Genomic DNA, 16,785 nt, shown 5'->3' with positions numbered 1-16,785 from the left:
ACGTCCCACAAACTCACCCATCAGGTTTGGTTGTGTTACAAACAAACCAGTTGATTGCAATGAATCCAAACATGACTGGAAAAGTCATGTTTTGTGTGTGTATTTACCTCGAATGTGTCGTCAAATGGAATGAGACGGAATTCACGACACAAGCGGTACACAAAATGTTTCGTGTTAGGCTATAAAAATGGATTTTATCGAACAAAAAACCATTCATTGTGTAACAATGGGATTGGGATTGCAAACAGAGGAAGATCGTCAAAGGTAAACAATTTATTTTATTGCAGTTTGTGATTTTGTTACGCCTGTGCTGGTTGAAATAGTTGTTCGCATCGTATTCTTTCGCAGTAAATCCTTTTTTAAATCTGACAACGCAGTTGAATTAGCAAGATTCTAGGCTTTCGAAACATGTGAGTCACTTGTATTTTCATGACTGTTTAATATGACTACTTATGTAGCGATCACCGTATGTTGTCGAATTTCATCCCGCTATCGGGTTCAGTGCGCAGAGAGGTTAACCAAGTTTAATTCTGCCCAATTACTTCGCTACTATGGCCTATTTATTGCCTTACCTCCTCATGCCATTTGCACACACTGTATATATACTTTTTTTTCTATTGTGTTATTGACTGTACGTTTGTTTATTCCATGTGTAACTCTGTGTTGTTGTTTGTGTCACACTGCTTTGCTTTATCTTGGCTAGGTCGCAGTTGTAAATTAGATCTTGTTCTCAACTAGCTGACCTGGTTAAATAAAGGTGAAATAATATATATTTTTTTAAAAAAGGGTCTTTACAGCTGTAATTCAGACAGCCAAACATTTCTCACCACCACAGGTATATATATCCCACTTAAGACACTCCTCCTTCTCTCCAATCCTTACAGCTTATGGTTCCACAGGAAGAGGGTAACCGGATACTAAACTCTTATTACTCCCTTCGTGGGATCTGACCTCACCTCCTGACCTCAACCCCTCCTTCGCCTAGTCCACAGATGTCCATCTGCCTCCCCTATAGAAGTCCTTTGATCTCCTCCCGTCCACCCAGCACATTCCACAGCCACTCTGTCTTTCTACAGATCTCACTCCTTATTAATACACTAAGCGTCTGATCTATCCTGTCTCAAATATCTCAATGTTCAACATTTCGAATGCAACAGTGTAGTGTCGTGGCGTTATGCTGACATTTTGCATCCCCTTGTTGTCACATTTGTTTAACATGAGATCATGTTTTCACATCTGCTCACACAGTTGATGTCACGTATAGTTTCATGGTGTTACGTTGCTTCGCATGTTTTGTGTAGATTGTTGACCCCACAAATGTTTTTACATACATTTTAATCCACTTTGTAACACAATAAAATGTGAAGAAATACAATGGGTCTGAATACGTTTGCAAGGCACTGTGTATAACAAGAGAGAAATCGAAATAGGACAGAAATTAAGTTTCGAAAGAACTTGTAAGAGGTTTTTAGTTTATAGTATGTACAACGGTCCTTCAGGTGGGAAAGGGGGAGATAGAGACAGGTAATAGGTGCGGCCTGTGGTTGGAAAACTATTCATAATAACTCACATGGGAGGAATACTTCATTGGGATCTTATATATTGAATACTGCATTAATAACATTGAGAGGATGGTAAATATATCAGGGCTTTGGTCGAACAGATCTAGCAGCAAAATCAGTTTCACAAATAGCGACCAATTCCTACCAATGTACTGGGGCTTGGCTTAAGACTGTACCGAGTTGTGGCAAAAAACAAATGTACTTGTTCATTCGACAAGTCACCAAATACCACAAAAAACACTTCAGGTGGATCATGGGCATGGCACAATACAGGATCAAAAAACATTTGTTTTGGAAATCTCTCTGGTATCTCAGATGGTGCTCTCATTGTCCCTGTCCAGGTCATCTTTGTTCTTAAAGATGCTGACCATGGCATGTCCATTGGGATTGTTGTTCCCATTGGCCTCCAGGGCTGTAGCCTTGGCCTGGCTTCGCAGTTCCAACTTCTTCTGCCGCTTGGACAGTTGCAGGTACAGCACCCCCCACAGCAGGTTGGCCAGGCCGTACAGACAATAGACCAGACCCAGGAACGTTATTCTACGGGGGTAGAGAAGGGACAGAGGTTAGAATAAAGTCCATCCATCCGTCCATTTATCAGTTGAGTTCAGTTGACTGTACCTGAATGCATGTGAGTCGTAGAATCTGCATGCTCCTTGACCCCCACATCGCTTCAATCCCCACTTCAGACACGTCCTGTCAATCAAAGCTCCAAAGTAGATAGGGGGAGGGATTCCACCTGCAAACACACACACAAGTTACTGAAGTGTTTCACTTTCTCAAGTTCCTCAACCAAAGAAATTGAATGAAAATAGAACATTTTGAGAATGTTACACAAGGTTCTACGATTGTTCATACCCTCAACCAACGTATCTTACTTACCCAGAGTTCTGCCTATCAATGTATGCATCCCAAGAGCCAGTGATTTTAAATCTGGGTGTATAGATCTGAAACAAAACAAAAGCAACACATTGAGGGTAAACAAAGTTTGCAAACAAAAACAATACAAAAGAGATTCCAATCACAGGTGGGCAGTTTCAGTTGTGTAAAGTTTAAAAGTTCTACTAGTTTTTGGGGGTATCTGTACTTTACTATTTACATTTTTGACAACTTTTACTTCACTACATTCCTAATGAAAATAATGTACTTTTCACTCCATACATTTTCCCTGACATGTTGAATGCTTAAGACTGAAAATGGTCCAATTCACACACTTAACAGAGCACATCCGTGGTCATCCCTACTGCCTCTGATCTGGCAGACACTCAGAATCATGTCTGAGTGTTGGAATGTTTGCTTAATATAAGGAATTTGAAATGATTTATACTTTTACATTTGATACTTAAGTATAATTTTGCAATTACCTGTCCTTTCAATACTTAAGTATATTTCAAACCAAATACTTTTAGACTTTTACTCAAGAAGTGTTTTACTGGGTGACTTTCACTTTGACTTGAGCCATTTTCAATTAAGGTATCTTTACTTCTACTCAAATATGACAATTGGGTACTGTTTCCACCACTGGGCAGTTTCATCCATCCTAATGTCTTGTCTTACCTGAGCAAGACGATATATCCAGATGTGCCCCCGCAGGCAGAGACGAAGGCCCCCAGGACAGTGACAGCCATGTAGAACTTAAACATCCTGTCACAATCACTCTTCCTGGGGCACTGTCCCAAGATGGCGGACATGTTGGTTGGTGGAGCCATCAGCCCCCCCTTCAGCTCCTGCATACATGTGCAGTTATGGAACTCCTGTGGAACAGAGGAAGGAGAAGATGGAAAAAACAGAAGGAGAAACAGTGACTTTAAATTCATCAAAGTTGGTTATGGGTTTGACCCACAAGGGTGCGCAGGTTTTGGCTCCGGCCCAGTACTATTGCAACGGATTGTGTGGTATAGTATATGACATTCCGAAGTGTTCGCTGGAGTTCTACACTCATATGTTGTCCCTATGGAAACAGAGACCTCTAACACATCGCTCTGTTGTTACAATGTGTTAATAAACAAGGCCGGAGAAGTTGAGAGTAACTCAGAACACATTTAGACATTTAGTCATGAGATGTCTTACCATCTCCTTGCCTACGCCCGTGGAGGTCTGGCAGCCAGCAAGACAGGGGGAGGCATAGGTGATGCCATTTCTGGCACACACAGGGTCCCAGTGTTTCAGGGAACAGGAGCAGCCCATGTTACACTGAGATAGCAAGCTCTCCTGCTGGTAAGACACCTCTGTAGCCCTGGGGGATAAAGGTAACAATGTAGCTATGAGTCAAAAGTGTGACAATGTATTGTGTTTATTGTTTTACGCGGCAGTCCAGTGCAACGATAATGAACACAAAGATCAAAGTTTGTATTTTGTTATCTTATATTATCTAAATCAGTAGCAATAGTAATAGTCAAGCAAAATCTGATTTTGTAGCAATCCAAGCACACTGTGCTTCATGCCTTCTCTTAGAATCACTGTATAAATGCTAAATCTCCAGATATTACATTTCTACAAATTCATTTACTCTATTTACGCAATATGAACGACAGTATTAACCCACTTCTTGGGTTGTCACACTGTAGGAAGTATTGGATGAGCAGGAGGCAGGAGAGGAACTAACCCTAACCCTAACCTTTACAGTGCTTTCAGAAAGTATTCCCTTGACTTTTTTCGGATTTTGTTGTGTTATAGCCTGAATTCAAAATGGAATAATATGAACTCAGCAACAAACAAAAAAAGTGCTCTCACTGTCAACTGTGTTAATTTTCAGAAAACTTAACGTGTAAATATTTGTATGAGCATAACAAGATTCAACAACTGAGACACAAACTGAACAAGTTCCACAGACATGTGACTAACAGAAATGGACAAGGGGGGGGGGGTCAAAATAACAGTCAGTATCTGGTGTGGCCACCAGCTGCATTAAGTGCTGCAGTGCATCTCTTCCTCATGGACTGCACCAGATTTGCCAGTTCTTGCTGTGAGATGTTACCCCACTCTCCCACCAAGGCACCTGCAAGTTCCCGGACATTTCTGGGGTGAATGTCCCTAGCCTTTACCCTCCGATACAACAGGTCCTAGACATGCTCAATGGGATTGAGATCCGGGCTCTTCGCTGGCAATGGCAGAACACTGACATTAATGTCTGGCAGGAAATCACACACAGAAAGAGCAGTATGGCTGGTGGCATTGTCACCGTGGAGGGTCATGTCAGGATGAGCCTGCAGGAAGGGTACCACATGAGGGAGGAGGATGTCTTCCCTGTAACGCACAGCATTGAGATTGCCTGCAATGACAACAAGCTCAGTCCAATGATGCTGTGACACACTGCCCGAGACCATGATGGCCCCACCACCTCCAAATCAATAATGGCTCCAGAGTACAGGCCTCGGTGTAATGCTCATTCCTTCGACGATAATTGCGAATCCATCACGCCAGTCCTGTCTTGTCCAGCAACGGTGGGTTTGTGCCCATAGGCGACGTTGTTGCCGGTGATGTCTGGTGAGGACCTGCCTTACAGGCCTACAAGCCCTCAGTCCAGCCTCTCTCAGCCTATTGCGGACAGTCTGAGCACTGATGGAGAGATTGTGTGTTCCTGGTGTAACTTGGGCAGTTGTTGTTGCCATCCTGTACCTGTCCCGCAGGTGTGAAGTTCAGATGTACCGATCCTGTTCAGGTGTTGTTACACGTGGTCTGCCACTGCCAGGGCAATCTGCTGTCTCTCCTGTCTCGCTGTACCGCTGTCTTAGGCGTCTCACAGTACGGACTGTGGCGTACAGCTGGTCAGCCACCAGGGGGAGACTCGTCGAGGCCTGGTAGCAGATGGGGTGTACATCATGAGGCGATGGCTCCATCTGCTGGACGTGCCAGGTCTCGACGGGCTCCCCAGCCGTGACTAATTGGGGTTGATTGGGAGCTTGTAAGTAATCAAGGACGGATTGCTCACCAGCTGTGCAAGGCCCATAAAGCTGCCAGAAGGGCAGTACACAAGGGGACTGGGGGAAGTAAGGTGACTTCCGTTTAGTTGGAGACGGTGCCCGAGCGGAAATGAAGGAATTTGAGTTTGTGTGCCAAACAAGATACAGCAAGACCCGGAGCCCAGAAGAAGGTATCCCGGAGAGGGTCTCATGGGGGAGACCTATCCTTTTCTTTTTTGAACCCTAATTTAAATAAAACACCCTTGAAACTGAGCTAATCCTTCTCTGTCTGTGTCTGAACTGGGTAAACGTCTTGACCAAACCCCCTGGTCTGCCACAGGACATTGACATTTATTGCCCTGGCCACATCTACAGTCCTGATGCCTTATTGCAGCATGCCTAAGGCACGTTCACGCAGATGAGCAGGGACCCTGGGAATCTTTCTTTTGGTGTTTTTCAGAGTCAGTAGAAAGGCCTTTTTAGTGTCTGTAAGCTGTTAGTGTCTTAACGACCGTTCCACAGTTGCATGTTCATTAATTGTTTATGATTCATTGAACAAGCATGGGAAACAGTGTTTAAACCCTTTACAATGAAGATTCGTGAAGTTATTTGGATTTTTACGAATTATCTTTGAAAGACAGGGTCCTGAAAAAGGGATGTTTATTTTTTTTGTTGAGTTTATATATACTTTTTACACACAATACACCATTATGACGAAGTCAAAACATGTTGGTAGGCATTTTTGAAAATGTATTGAAAATAAATACAGAAATATCGAATTTACATAAGTATTCACACCCCTGAGGGAATACTTTGTAGAAGCCTCTTTGGCAGCTATAACAGCTGTGAGTCTTTCTGGCCAAGTCTCTAAGAGCTTTCCACACCTGGATTGTACAACATTTGCCCATTTATTATTTTCAAAGTTCTTAACTCTTTCAAATTGATTGTTGACCATTGCTAGACAACCGTTCCCGTGTCTTGCCACTCAGGAACATTCCCTGTCTTATTGGTAAGCAACTACAGTGTAGATTTGGTCTTATGTTTTAGGTTTGTCCTTACGTAATGTGTTTTATTGGATTTGTCCCCAAACATAATGTTTGTTATTCACAACAAAAAAATGAATTGCTTTGCCACATTTTCTGCAGTATTACTTTAGTGCCGTGTTGCAATATTTTTTATTCTGTGCAAGCTTCCTTCTTTTCACTCTGTGAATTAGGTTAGTAATGTCGAGTAACTGCAATGCTGTTGATCCATCCGAAGTTTTCTCCTACCACAGCCAGTCAATTCTGTAACTGTTTTAACCTCACCATTGGCCTCATGGTGAAATCCCTAAGCGGTTTCCTTCCTCTCCGGCAACTGAGTTAGGAAGGACGCCTGTATATTTGTAGTGACTGGGTGTATTGATACCCCATCCAAAGAGTAATGAATAACTTCACCATGCTCAAAAGAGATATTCAAGGTGTTTTTTATTTTATTTTTTTATTTACACATCTACCAATAGGTGCCCTTTGCGAGGCATTGGAAAAACCTCCCTGGTCTTTGTGGTTGAATCTGTTTTTGAAATTCACTGCTTGACTGAGCGACCTTACAGATAATTAATTGTATGTGTGGGGTACACTATTATTGCAGGCAAAGTAAGTCTATGCAACTTTTTATGTGACTTGTTAAGCAAATCTGTACACCTGAACATATTTAGGCTTGCCATAAGAAAGGGATTGCATACTTATTGACTTAAAGACATCTTTTCATTCCTATGTAATTTGTAAAAATGTAGAAAAACATAATTCCACTTTGACATTATGAGGTATTGTGTGTAGGCCAGTGACACACAATCTCAATGTAATCCATTTTAAATTCAGTCTGTAACCTAACAAAATGTGGAAAAAGTCAAGGGGTGTGGATACCGTCTGATAGCACTGTATGTTACATGAACTACAGTACTTACCCTTGATAGGTCATGGTGAGGCCAGCCACCTCTGAGTTGTCACACTGTAGGAAGTACTGGATGAGCAGGAGGCAGAAGGAGAGGAAGGAGGAGACGATGGAGAGTCGGGCGGCTCCCAGAACGCTCAGCTTGAACCGCTTCATCACCAAGCCTCCCACGATGACCCCAACTGCCACCGCAGGCAGGTTCATCGAACCTGGACAGAGACAGACAAGTCAAGTCTGTAGTACTTTATTCTCCCAAAAGGGGTCAAATCATTTGCCATGCAATCACATTTTAAAACATAAAACAGGCTAAATTGAAAGATTTGTAAAGACTGTCAGGAAAGTAGTTGAGCATAGATAGATACATGTGTATCAGCATGATTTCTAATGTCTGGCATGTGTATAACTAATGCATAGCAGAGTATTTTAAATGCACTGTTACTGCTGACAGTATAAGCTGTGTGGGAAAAGTGTTGCATGACAGTCATGTACAATATGAGCTAGATACTCGTGGACAAGTGGTGGTGAGTAATCAGGTTAGCTACTGGACTATCTAATAACAGTACAGAGTGCTTTTTTAGTTTAAAGTTGCTGCCCACACATGCACACACTTTTAGTCATGTTCATCTCAGTCACATGTTCTTTCAATGGCAACATGGCTTCGGCTCTCTTCTGAGTGAAGGAGAGAGAAGGAGAGAGAAAGTGTCTGTGTGTGCCTCTTGTACTGTTGCCGACCTATCAAGAAGATTGCCTTGGAGGGAGACTGCCCGTAGACCTGCTCCATGAACTTGGGTTTGAAGGTGATCATCCCTATGAAGCCATTGAATGCCACCACGGACGTCAGGATGATCAGCAGGTAGACTTTGTTGCTGAACAGCCTTTTCAGGGACGGCGCAAAATCTGGAAATAACAAGAAATAACAATTCAGAAAGGCATATCGTAGTACTCAGTAATGTCAAAATAGTTGGAGGCAGGGAAATCCAATGTTGAGCAATACATTGATCACTCTAGCATAATGTCATAGATAAGGTACAGTATCAGTATCCATATAAGGTACAGTATCCACCATATAATGAAATGTGGTCAATGGAATGTGGTATTTGTAATCATTTGGCTGTAGTCAGAGTCTGTACTGTCACTAAGTTGTCGGTCTTGAGCAACGCTTGGTATTATATCTCACAGAGATTAGTGCTTAAGTGGGGTTTGGGGTCTGTTAAGGGTCAGTGGTCAGACTCTAGATCAGGTTTGTCCAAGCTGTAATGTCCATCAATGATTGAAGACGATGCAAGAATTCCCCCGCCCCAGTTCCATTAGTCACTAGCCTCTTTCCCCAGCACCTAACAACTCTGGGATCATAGATTTGAAAGTATTGGACAGATGAAGGTTAGTTATCAGAAACACAACTTTGGGCAAGGTGGAGCCATTACTTTTTCCAACACCTACCCCACCCTCTCTGAAGCTAGGCGAAGGGACTAGGAATCCCGCAATACCTTTAGCCATGGCAGCCATGGTGACAGGCTGTGGTGCATCCTCCTCAGTGTTGTCCTCCGGTAGGAAACTGCCCTGCTCCGGCTCCACCTCTGGGGTGTCAGAGGAGCTCTTTGCCTGTATGTCCTCCTTCTGTCTCTTTTTGCTGGGGCTCTTGCACTGCTTAGCCAGAGTATTGGGGAGGAACCAAAATGGAATCCCAGCCAGGAGCATCAGGAAGCCAGAAACCAGGAAGCCTAACCACCAGGCCCCCACCCAGCGAGAGTCCTTGTGGTTGATGGAGATGCTCTCTGTGGGTAGGAGTGAGATACAGATGTGAGTGACTATGAGGGTGAACATGGTCAGTTGATCAGAAATTTCCTTAAAATAACTAACTGGGCTGCTGAATTCATATTCCATTATAATCTGAAATAATATCAATGTTATCAAGTAATGCTCAAAATGTGAAGACTCAGCTACATGGCTCAATTAGCTCTACAGAAATCCCTGGTAATCTTAGCTCTCTAAACACCATCATTACTACACAGCAAATTCTCCAGATTAATGAACACAGATTCTTACATTTAACACTGTTCCAGTGTCTATACGGGTTCACACTTTTCAGTGTTAAATTAACACTTTGCTTAGTGTAAGGTCTTGTTTGCATATTTTCCAGTGTGCCTTTCGAGTAGTTACCACCCATGAATGTATATGTTAGTGACAGAGACATGGTTGTTCATTGATTTTCAGTCTTGTGACCATCACCAAGTGAGATCCAAAGCGAATGTGTTTTCATTACAATCAAATTCTTTAAGACACTACAATAATGAGTGCACAAACATTAAGAACACCTTCCTAACATTGAGAACTGCTGGCCCATGTTGACTCCAATGCTTCCCACAATTGTGTCAAGTTGGCTGGAGGTCCTTTGGGTGGTGACCCATTATTGATACACACGGGAAACTGTTGAGCGTGAAAAAGTTGAAGTGGATTTAACAAGTGCCATCAATGTGGGATCATAGCGTTCACCTGGATTCACCTGGTCAGTCTATATCGTGGAAAGAACAGTATGAAATAATATTTTGTATAGTCTGTATTTCATAAGGCCTAGTTTTACCCTAATACAGTGGCCTGAAACTCATGGTTTTACAGGCCACTTCAGGTCTGCAAGTCACATTATGCTGGCTTGCAAAGTCATGTGTAATTCCTATTGGAATCCAGTCAGAATGAGAATATCAAACATTTGGTATTGTTATTCACTCGCAACATGCATTCAGCATGATTTCTAGGGTTGGGAAAACAAAGATATGACAGTACCGAAAGCATCTAAACTTCAACAACCATTTCAGTAATGGGTGAAATAAGTCCAAGTAACAGATTGGATGAGGTTAGAAAAATGTACGTTATTTATATTTGAATTGCATAAATTTAATTAATCAATCAATGTACATTTAAAAAAATACAGAAATTGAAACAAACAATTCAAAACATCACCCTATAATAGAGCATGCTAGGATATATGATAATGATGGGTGTGGTTTTGGTTCAACACTGGTTATTAACATCAACACCGGGGTTATTTTACACCACTGAGTGTTAATTTAACCTGTACAGAGTGAATTTAACTCCTGAATTAACATGAGAAATGTTCATTTGAAAAATCAACAAAAGGGAACACTGCCCAATTTGCTGTGTGGATAAAAATATACTGTTCTAGATAGATAGGATAATTATTATCTTAATGCAAACAGATTTAAATGTCTCTATGTTAAGAAATGACCTTCAGCACCCAAAAAGTTCCAACCAATGAACCGAGATGACCAAACCGTTCTGCAAACAAACCACACAAACAACTACCCTCTGACATGATTTAGCAACATCATAGAAGCTAATCAACTTCAGATTCCACCCAAATAGATGGATTAAATTCAAATAAATGAAAATCAAATGTATTTATATAGCCCTTCTTACATCAGCTGATATATCAAAGTGCTGTACAGACACCCAGCCTAAAACCCCAAACAGCAAGCAATGCAGGTGTAGAAGCAACTTAGTAACTAATAAATGAGGCAAATGCAACATGATTATTAGTAACACATATTCCGCCATAAATACAATATTGATGTGCACATAGAAATACATCCTAACTTACATAAAATAGACAATGTATGATTTGTTAATTCAAGAGTTGGTTACCTAAATCCACAGAGCCAATGTCCACGTAGATCTTGGCACAGAAGGAGCCAAACATGAAGCCAAATACAGGCCCCAGGATGCCAACAGTCTGTAAACACGCTGAGGCAGAAGAGACAGAGAGACTTGTTCAGATACAGTTCGAGCAACAGAAAAGACAGTAGATTCAACTGAAGTTAGTTCGATAGTTTGGCCATATTCGTTTGCCATATGGTTTGCTGTAGCTGATACATCTAAGTCAGCTATTGCTATTTGCAGGATGGCAGATTTTGATATGGAATGCCTGAAGAGGTTGTTTCTAACCAAGGTTTACACAATACAAGTGGGAGGTGTTGGGTGAAGTTGCCCCAAGATGCTGATCTTGGGTCAGTTTTCATTTCCCCACTAATGGTTCAGTTTAGGATTGAGGAGGGGAAGCTAATCCTAGACCTACGTCTAGGGGAAACTTCAACCGGGAGCGGTGTGGTATGGAAGGGGTTGAAGAGCTGTCGTACGGTATAAAAAGATGTTTACTACCCAATGTTGATATGGTACACCTGAAAAGTGTTTAACTAACCAAGGTAGATGGCAGTGTTCTCCTTTCTGGCGTAGTCGTCCAGATAGGACACTCCTAAAGGCATGACAGGCGTCTCTCCGATCCCTCGCAGCATGTTACCCAGGAATACATAGATCCACATGGATGAGCCTGCCTCCTTCTCACACGCTGTGGGAGCACAAAGCACGCTTTCTTAAATCCTGGGGGCTCAAAGGTGTGCATGTTTTTGTTTTTGCCCTAGCTATAAGACACTTGATTCAACTTATCCACTCATCAATCCTTTAAATCAGGTGTGTTAGGGCTAGTACCAAAACAAAAAAGTACACCATTTTGGTTTCGTAGGACCAGTATTCAGGAAAAAAAAGGCATACAATTAGGATCAACTTTCTTGTCCTTAAAGGTAAAATGGTCTTGAATACACAGTGCTGCTCCATAAAAAATAACTTGTGGCAATTTTTTCGATTTTTTGTACTTTTCTCTCCAATTTTGTGATATCCAATTGCGATCTTGTCACATCGCTGTAACTCCCCAACGGGCTCGGTAGAGGCGAAGTTTGAGTCATGTGTTCTCCCCGAAACATTACCCGCCAAACCACGCATCTTATTAACACTCGCCCAACCCGGCAGCCAGCTGCACCAATGTGTCAGAGGAAACACTGTTCGACTGACGACCAAAGTCCGGCCCGCCACAACAGTGTAATGAGCCATGCAAAGCCCAACCTGGCCAAACCCTCCCCTAACTCGGACGACGCTGGGCCAAAATGTGCGCCGCCCTATGGGACTCCTGGTCACGGCCAGTTGTGACACAGCCTGGAATCAAACCCGGGTCTGTAGTGACGCCTCTGGCACTTTTAACCTGTGACACACCATTTATCTGAGATTGGCACAGTGGAGGTTGGTAGGAGGAACTATAGAACAATGGGCTCATTGTCATGGCTGGAATGGAGTAAATGGAACGGAGTCGTGTTTTCCATATGTTTGATACTGTTCCATTAATTCCATTCCATGTATTCCATTGAGCCCGCAATACTGTATGTAGACTACAGTTCCCAGATGCAGCCAGACTGATGCTGCAGTGATGGTGAATGACTCGTTACCTGCTTTACTCGCAGCTGTAGACAGATCATTTATGACCAGATGACTCGTGTTGGCCAGACAAGGCAGAATACTTTCTGTCGAGTTTTCCTCAGGTATATGTGACAGGGTTGTTTCATATACATACCTGCATGGGAAAGAAATGAAATGTATGTTTCCTCTGTAAAGTGATACAGTGGTTCTGAGAAGGCACATGTCCCTTCTTCATACCCAAGCATTTCTTTGTTGTTTTTTTGTACCACTTCTTTAGAAGTGTTAAGAGTTTCTCTCAATTCTTTATTGTCAAGCCTCACGTTCAATTTACATGTATACACTATTCACAAATATAATCCGCCTAGAGATAAATAGTCAATAAACCCAATAAGAGGTGTACCCACTGTCCCTGGAAGAAGTGTGGCAGAGCCGTTAGGAAGGCCCCAGCAGCCATAATGAGACAGCCAATCCCTATCAGTCTGGGCCTGTGGAGCTTCGCCCCAAAGTAGCTCACAAAGGCTATCACCAGCAGGTTACCTGGTAGGAGAGAGAACAGAACCATGATATGGCCAATGAGTCATGTTTATGGAGCTAAAGTTAGAAGGCAAAACCTCACAGGGCACAGGCATTTACTGTTCAGAATCAAATCAACCCCAATACTTCTCGGAATGTATTTCTTAAATGATTGTGGGCAAAATGGTGAAAATTCCACCTAGCCCATTACAGGCCTTTAACTTTCGACCTTATTTGTCCCAGAGGAATTTCTGTTGTGCAGCAAGACCACACATAAAAAGAAACATGGTATGGTTAGGTGGAGGCCTTGAACTGTGCTGCTCACATAGATGTTCAGGACAAGTATATGGGGCCAGGGTTTGATGTCCTCTTGTAGAACAATAAACATCATCTATTGATTTCGGGCCCTGTGCAAACAAGGCCTTAGTACTAAGTACTTAGGACATTAGGCCTACCAATCTCAAAGCTGCCATCGATGACTCCTATAAGTGAGCTGGGGATGTCGAAACGTCTCTCTATCTGGGTGACAGAACTCTTCATGTAGCTTCCCCCGAAGGCTTTTGCGAAATACACAAAGGACAGGGAAATCAGGAACAGCTATGAAAATAAACACAAAGCAGAGTTAGATGAAGGCAATGTCCCTAGAGTCTAGATGTTGATCTGGGGCCAGATTTGTGTTTCTCCAGATTATAGTTAATGTTGGGGTTTGGGAAGGGTAAACTGACATCCGAAATCTACTCAGAGCACACAAAACAACATTGAAGGGTCAGGAAAACATGAGTATGGATTGTTTGACACCACTTGCACTGTCCTACAGTTGATTGTTCATAAGACAGGACATCTACTGTAATTCAAGAGAATCCTAATGAAACTAATAATACCCAGACACAGACAACAAGACTCATTTGACCCATTTGGAAAAGGTGTTGTCATCCAGCCATGTGCTGATATCTCTTCAGTTATGGGATTCATAACAGACCAAGTAACAGGTTATCGACCACCATAAGAGTCAGTTCTAGGGAATAACTTGAATAACTATTATTGATCTATGAAATAATGTTAAATAAAAATACATATAATAAGTGAATGTGTGTACAAACACTGCCTTTCAACCAAATATGTAGGTTGAAAAACTGCTTTGTCATTTTACAGGTCTGGCTGTTGGATGACTCAGCAAAACGTGTAACTCTTGTATCCACCCCTCCTGCTTCACCACCTTTTTGCCTATTTGGCCTCCCACACCTTCAGTCCCTTCAGTTCAGATATAGCTGTTAGTCAACCTGCCGTTGGTGTTTTTTTTTCTTCTAAAAGACCGAACCTGAGCTGTACAGAGAATAAACAACTACAGAGTTGTCGGTAAAAGGTCTGGGTCAGAGGCTCTCCGTGGAATACGTCTACACAATCACTGCAATCCCAGGCTGCCATGTAAAAAAAATCTTCCCAGCGTGAAATAGTTCACGATAGTTCTGATCTTGTTCTGATTGTGACGTCATGCTGTGAAATTTCCCACAGCGTGACAACGTTGCCAGTTCAATAGTTGCAAGCGTATCTCTTTATGATGATGACTGAGCTCGTGAGGATGCTTCCCTCGCACACCTTCTAACTATTCTGTGGGCAAGCGCATATGCTTCACACATCTGCCAATCAATGGTGACAAGGAGTATTGACACTGACCAATCAGAAGCTTGTTGAGGCATGAGGTCAGCATATAAATACCCAGACTTGAGCACCAAAGTTGATGTGAGAAGATATTTTTTTGCCACTACTTTTTTGATTGACAGTGCACATATTTGTTAGTTAGATAACTAAATCAAGGGCAAGGGAGGGTGAGAGAGAAACATCCGCATGAGCTCAGCCATCCACATAAAGAGACGCACATGCAATTATTGAACTGGGAACTATTTCACGCTGGGAAGATTTTTTACCTGACACAGGCGGCCTGTCAATACTTGACTTACTTAGTCGTCGTCATTCCTATATGGAACACAAGGCTTCCACGAGAGAATGGCACTATTCCTTAGTTTATTCCTGTCTGGCCAATACTTCAATCAGGCTTACTTCATCTTCTTGAACATTTACTTCTCTCTTTCCAGGATACGTATTTCTCAAGAGACACCAGTTAAGTTCTCCTTGCAAGCTCTGTGTGGACCACTATTAAGTTCCAAATGTTTCTTTCCAAGTACATCTAACTTGACTGTTTCTCTTCATCATCTACTAGGAGGCACACGTCCTTACTACCCTGAATACCCTGATGAAGACGTATTGAGGAATTAAAACACTGACCTTCAGTTTGGAGCAGCAAGGCACCCGGGGCGCCTTAGTTTCAACACTCATGATGACCTCCGCGGTTGACACAGGTACATGTAGAGTGAACCAGCGGACCTACGGGCAGACAGGCGGCAAGATCTGGGGTTGACTACTGTGATGCTCAAAAACCTTCCGGTAGAATCACATTTTCGTAGGTACACAAATGTCAGCGCAGCTACGCAGGTTAAGCATTACGTAATCATTTTCGCCTCCTGTTGTTCTAGTCATTATTACCAATTATCAATCAAATCAATCAACATACTATGTACAACACACACTTTCCAGCACAAGGACTGTTGTGAAATACAGTATATTGATTTTTAAAAAAATACAAAAATACCAGTTTTTACCAGTTCAGTAGCAGAGGTCCCACGAGGAGATGGAGAGATGTGTTAGAGCAGCAGAGGATTTCACTGACAGGACTTTGGTTGAAAAGCAAACCTTTATCTTAAAGAGGCATTATTAGCCCAGGTAGTTTGGATCCTGGATGTTGATTGGCTGAAACTCTAACATCCATTCTACAGTAATCAGTAACCCGCCGGCCACCACTCATGTGAACTCTTTGATCATGTCGACATTCAGGTCGTCCCCTAGAAAAATGTGAGTGACCATGAGAGAGGTAGGGACCCAACCATAGGAATCCTGGAGCAGAGTCCACAAGGTTCACGGAACACTATGTCACAGACGCAAAACAAATAGACAAACAAACATGCTCACACATTTACACACAGAACCGCTGAACTCATGGAGAGAATATCATATGAGAGACTCCATGACACACCGTAAATCCTATCCTTGAGTCCTACTACTAAAAAACGGTGTATTTTACAAGCAGGTCAGGTAGAGCTAAAGTATCAGTCTTCTACAGACTTGCAATAACTAAGGTCCCTTTTCCTCCCTCGTGAAACTCATGAATGCTTTTCCAAGGCAGGGTGTAACCGTGCCTGTTCAAAGTCTTCCAGGCCTTTGTTGTAGAGTTTCCAAACAATGTCGCTCTCCCTCAACTGAGGATGGGACAGGAGGCTGTGGAACAATGGTTCTCAACCAGGGGAGCTAGAACACCTAGTGGGCCTTACAGAGTTCTGACGGGTCTCTGGAAAAGCATGGAAAAACCGTGAACACGCCAACATGAATAGAAAAACATCAGCAACAAGAACACAGCATTTTATGGAAGAGCAATGTTAGTTGTTTTAAGGTGAATATGTTATTGTTTAATACAAAGACAAAAGGGTTAGTTGACATTGTGCCAATTCATTTCAGTGGGGGTTTCCTCTTTAAAATGTTCTCCGAAAATATTTATATTGTTCTTACAG

General features: G+C 42.4%; 1 protein-coding gene across 1 annotated transcript; it reads right to left on the bottom strand.

Moving 5' to 3' along the window:
* Positions 1-1,318: 1,318 nt before the first annotated feature.
* On the bottom strand, positions 1,319-16,507 carry LOC110490178 (solute carrier organic anion transporter family member 1C1). The gene is made up of 15 exons (XM_021563406.3): positions 15,823-16,507; positions 15,449-15,547; positions 13,621-13,762; positions 13,057-13,189; positions 12,682-12,806; positions 11,607-11,753; positions 11,054-11,152; positions 8,881-9,168; positions 8,126-8,290; positions 7,407-7,602; positions 3,630-3,795; positions 3,117-3,313; positions 2,442-2,506; positions 2,181-2,298; positions 1,319-2,099 (listed from the first exon to the last, which is right to left on the bottom strand). Exons 2-15 carry the CDS (start codon positions 15,497-15,499, stop codon positions 1,874-1,876), a joined length of 2,118 nt encoding a protein of 705 aa, XP_021419081.1. The 5' UTR covers positions 15,500-15,547; positions 15,823-16,507; the 3' UTR covers positions 1,319-1,873.
* Positions 16,508-16,785: the final 278 nt, after the last annotated feature.

Source organism: Oncorhynchus mykiss, chromosome 15 (genome assembly GCF_057628025.1).
Source record: "Oncorhynchus mykiss isolate SJ-2025 chromosome 15, ASM5762802v1, whole genome shotgun sequence".
NCBI classification, from domain to species: Eukaryota; Metazoa; Chordata; class Actinopteri; order Salmoniformes; family Salmonidae; genus Oncorhynchus; species Oncorhynchus mykiss.
The sequence above is the reverse complement of the archived record's forward strand: the minus strand, read 5'-3'. Positions and strand labels throughout refer to the sequence as shown.

Coding starts and splice junctions, on each gene's coding strand:
- LOC110490178 (XM_021563406.3), bottom strand. CDS start 15,499: ATGAGTGTTGAAACTAAGGCGCCCCGGGTGCCTTGCTGCTCCAAACTG. Junction 9,169..11,053: donor CATTGGCTCTGTGGATTTAG/GTAACCAACTCT, acceptor TCCTACCCACAG/AGAGCATCTCCATCAACCAC. Junction 2,100..2,180: donor TACGACTCACATGCATTCAG/GTACAGTCAACT, acceptor CTACCCCCGTAG/AATAACGTTCCTGGGTCTGG.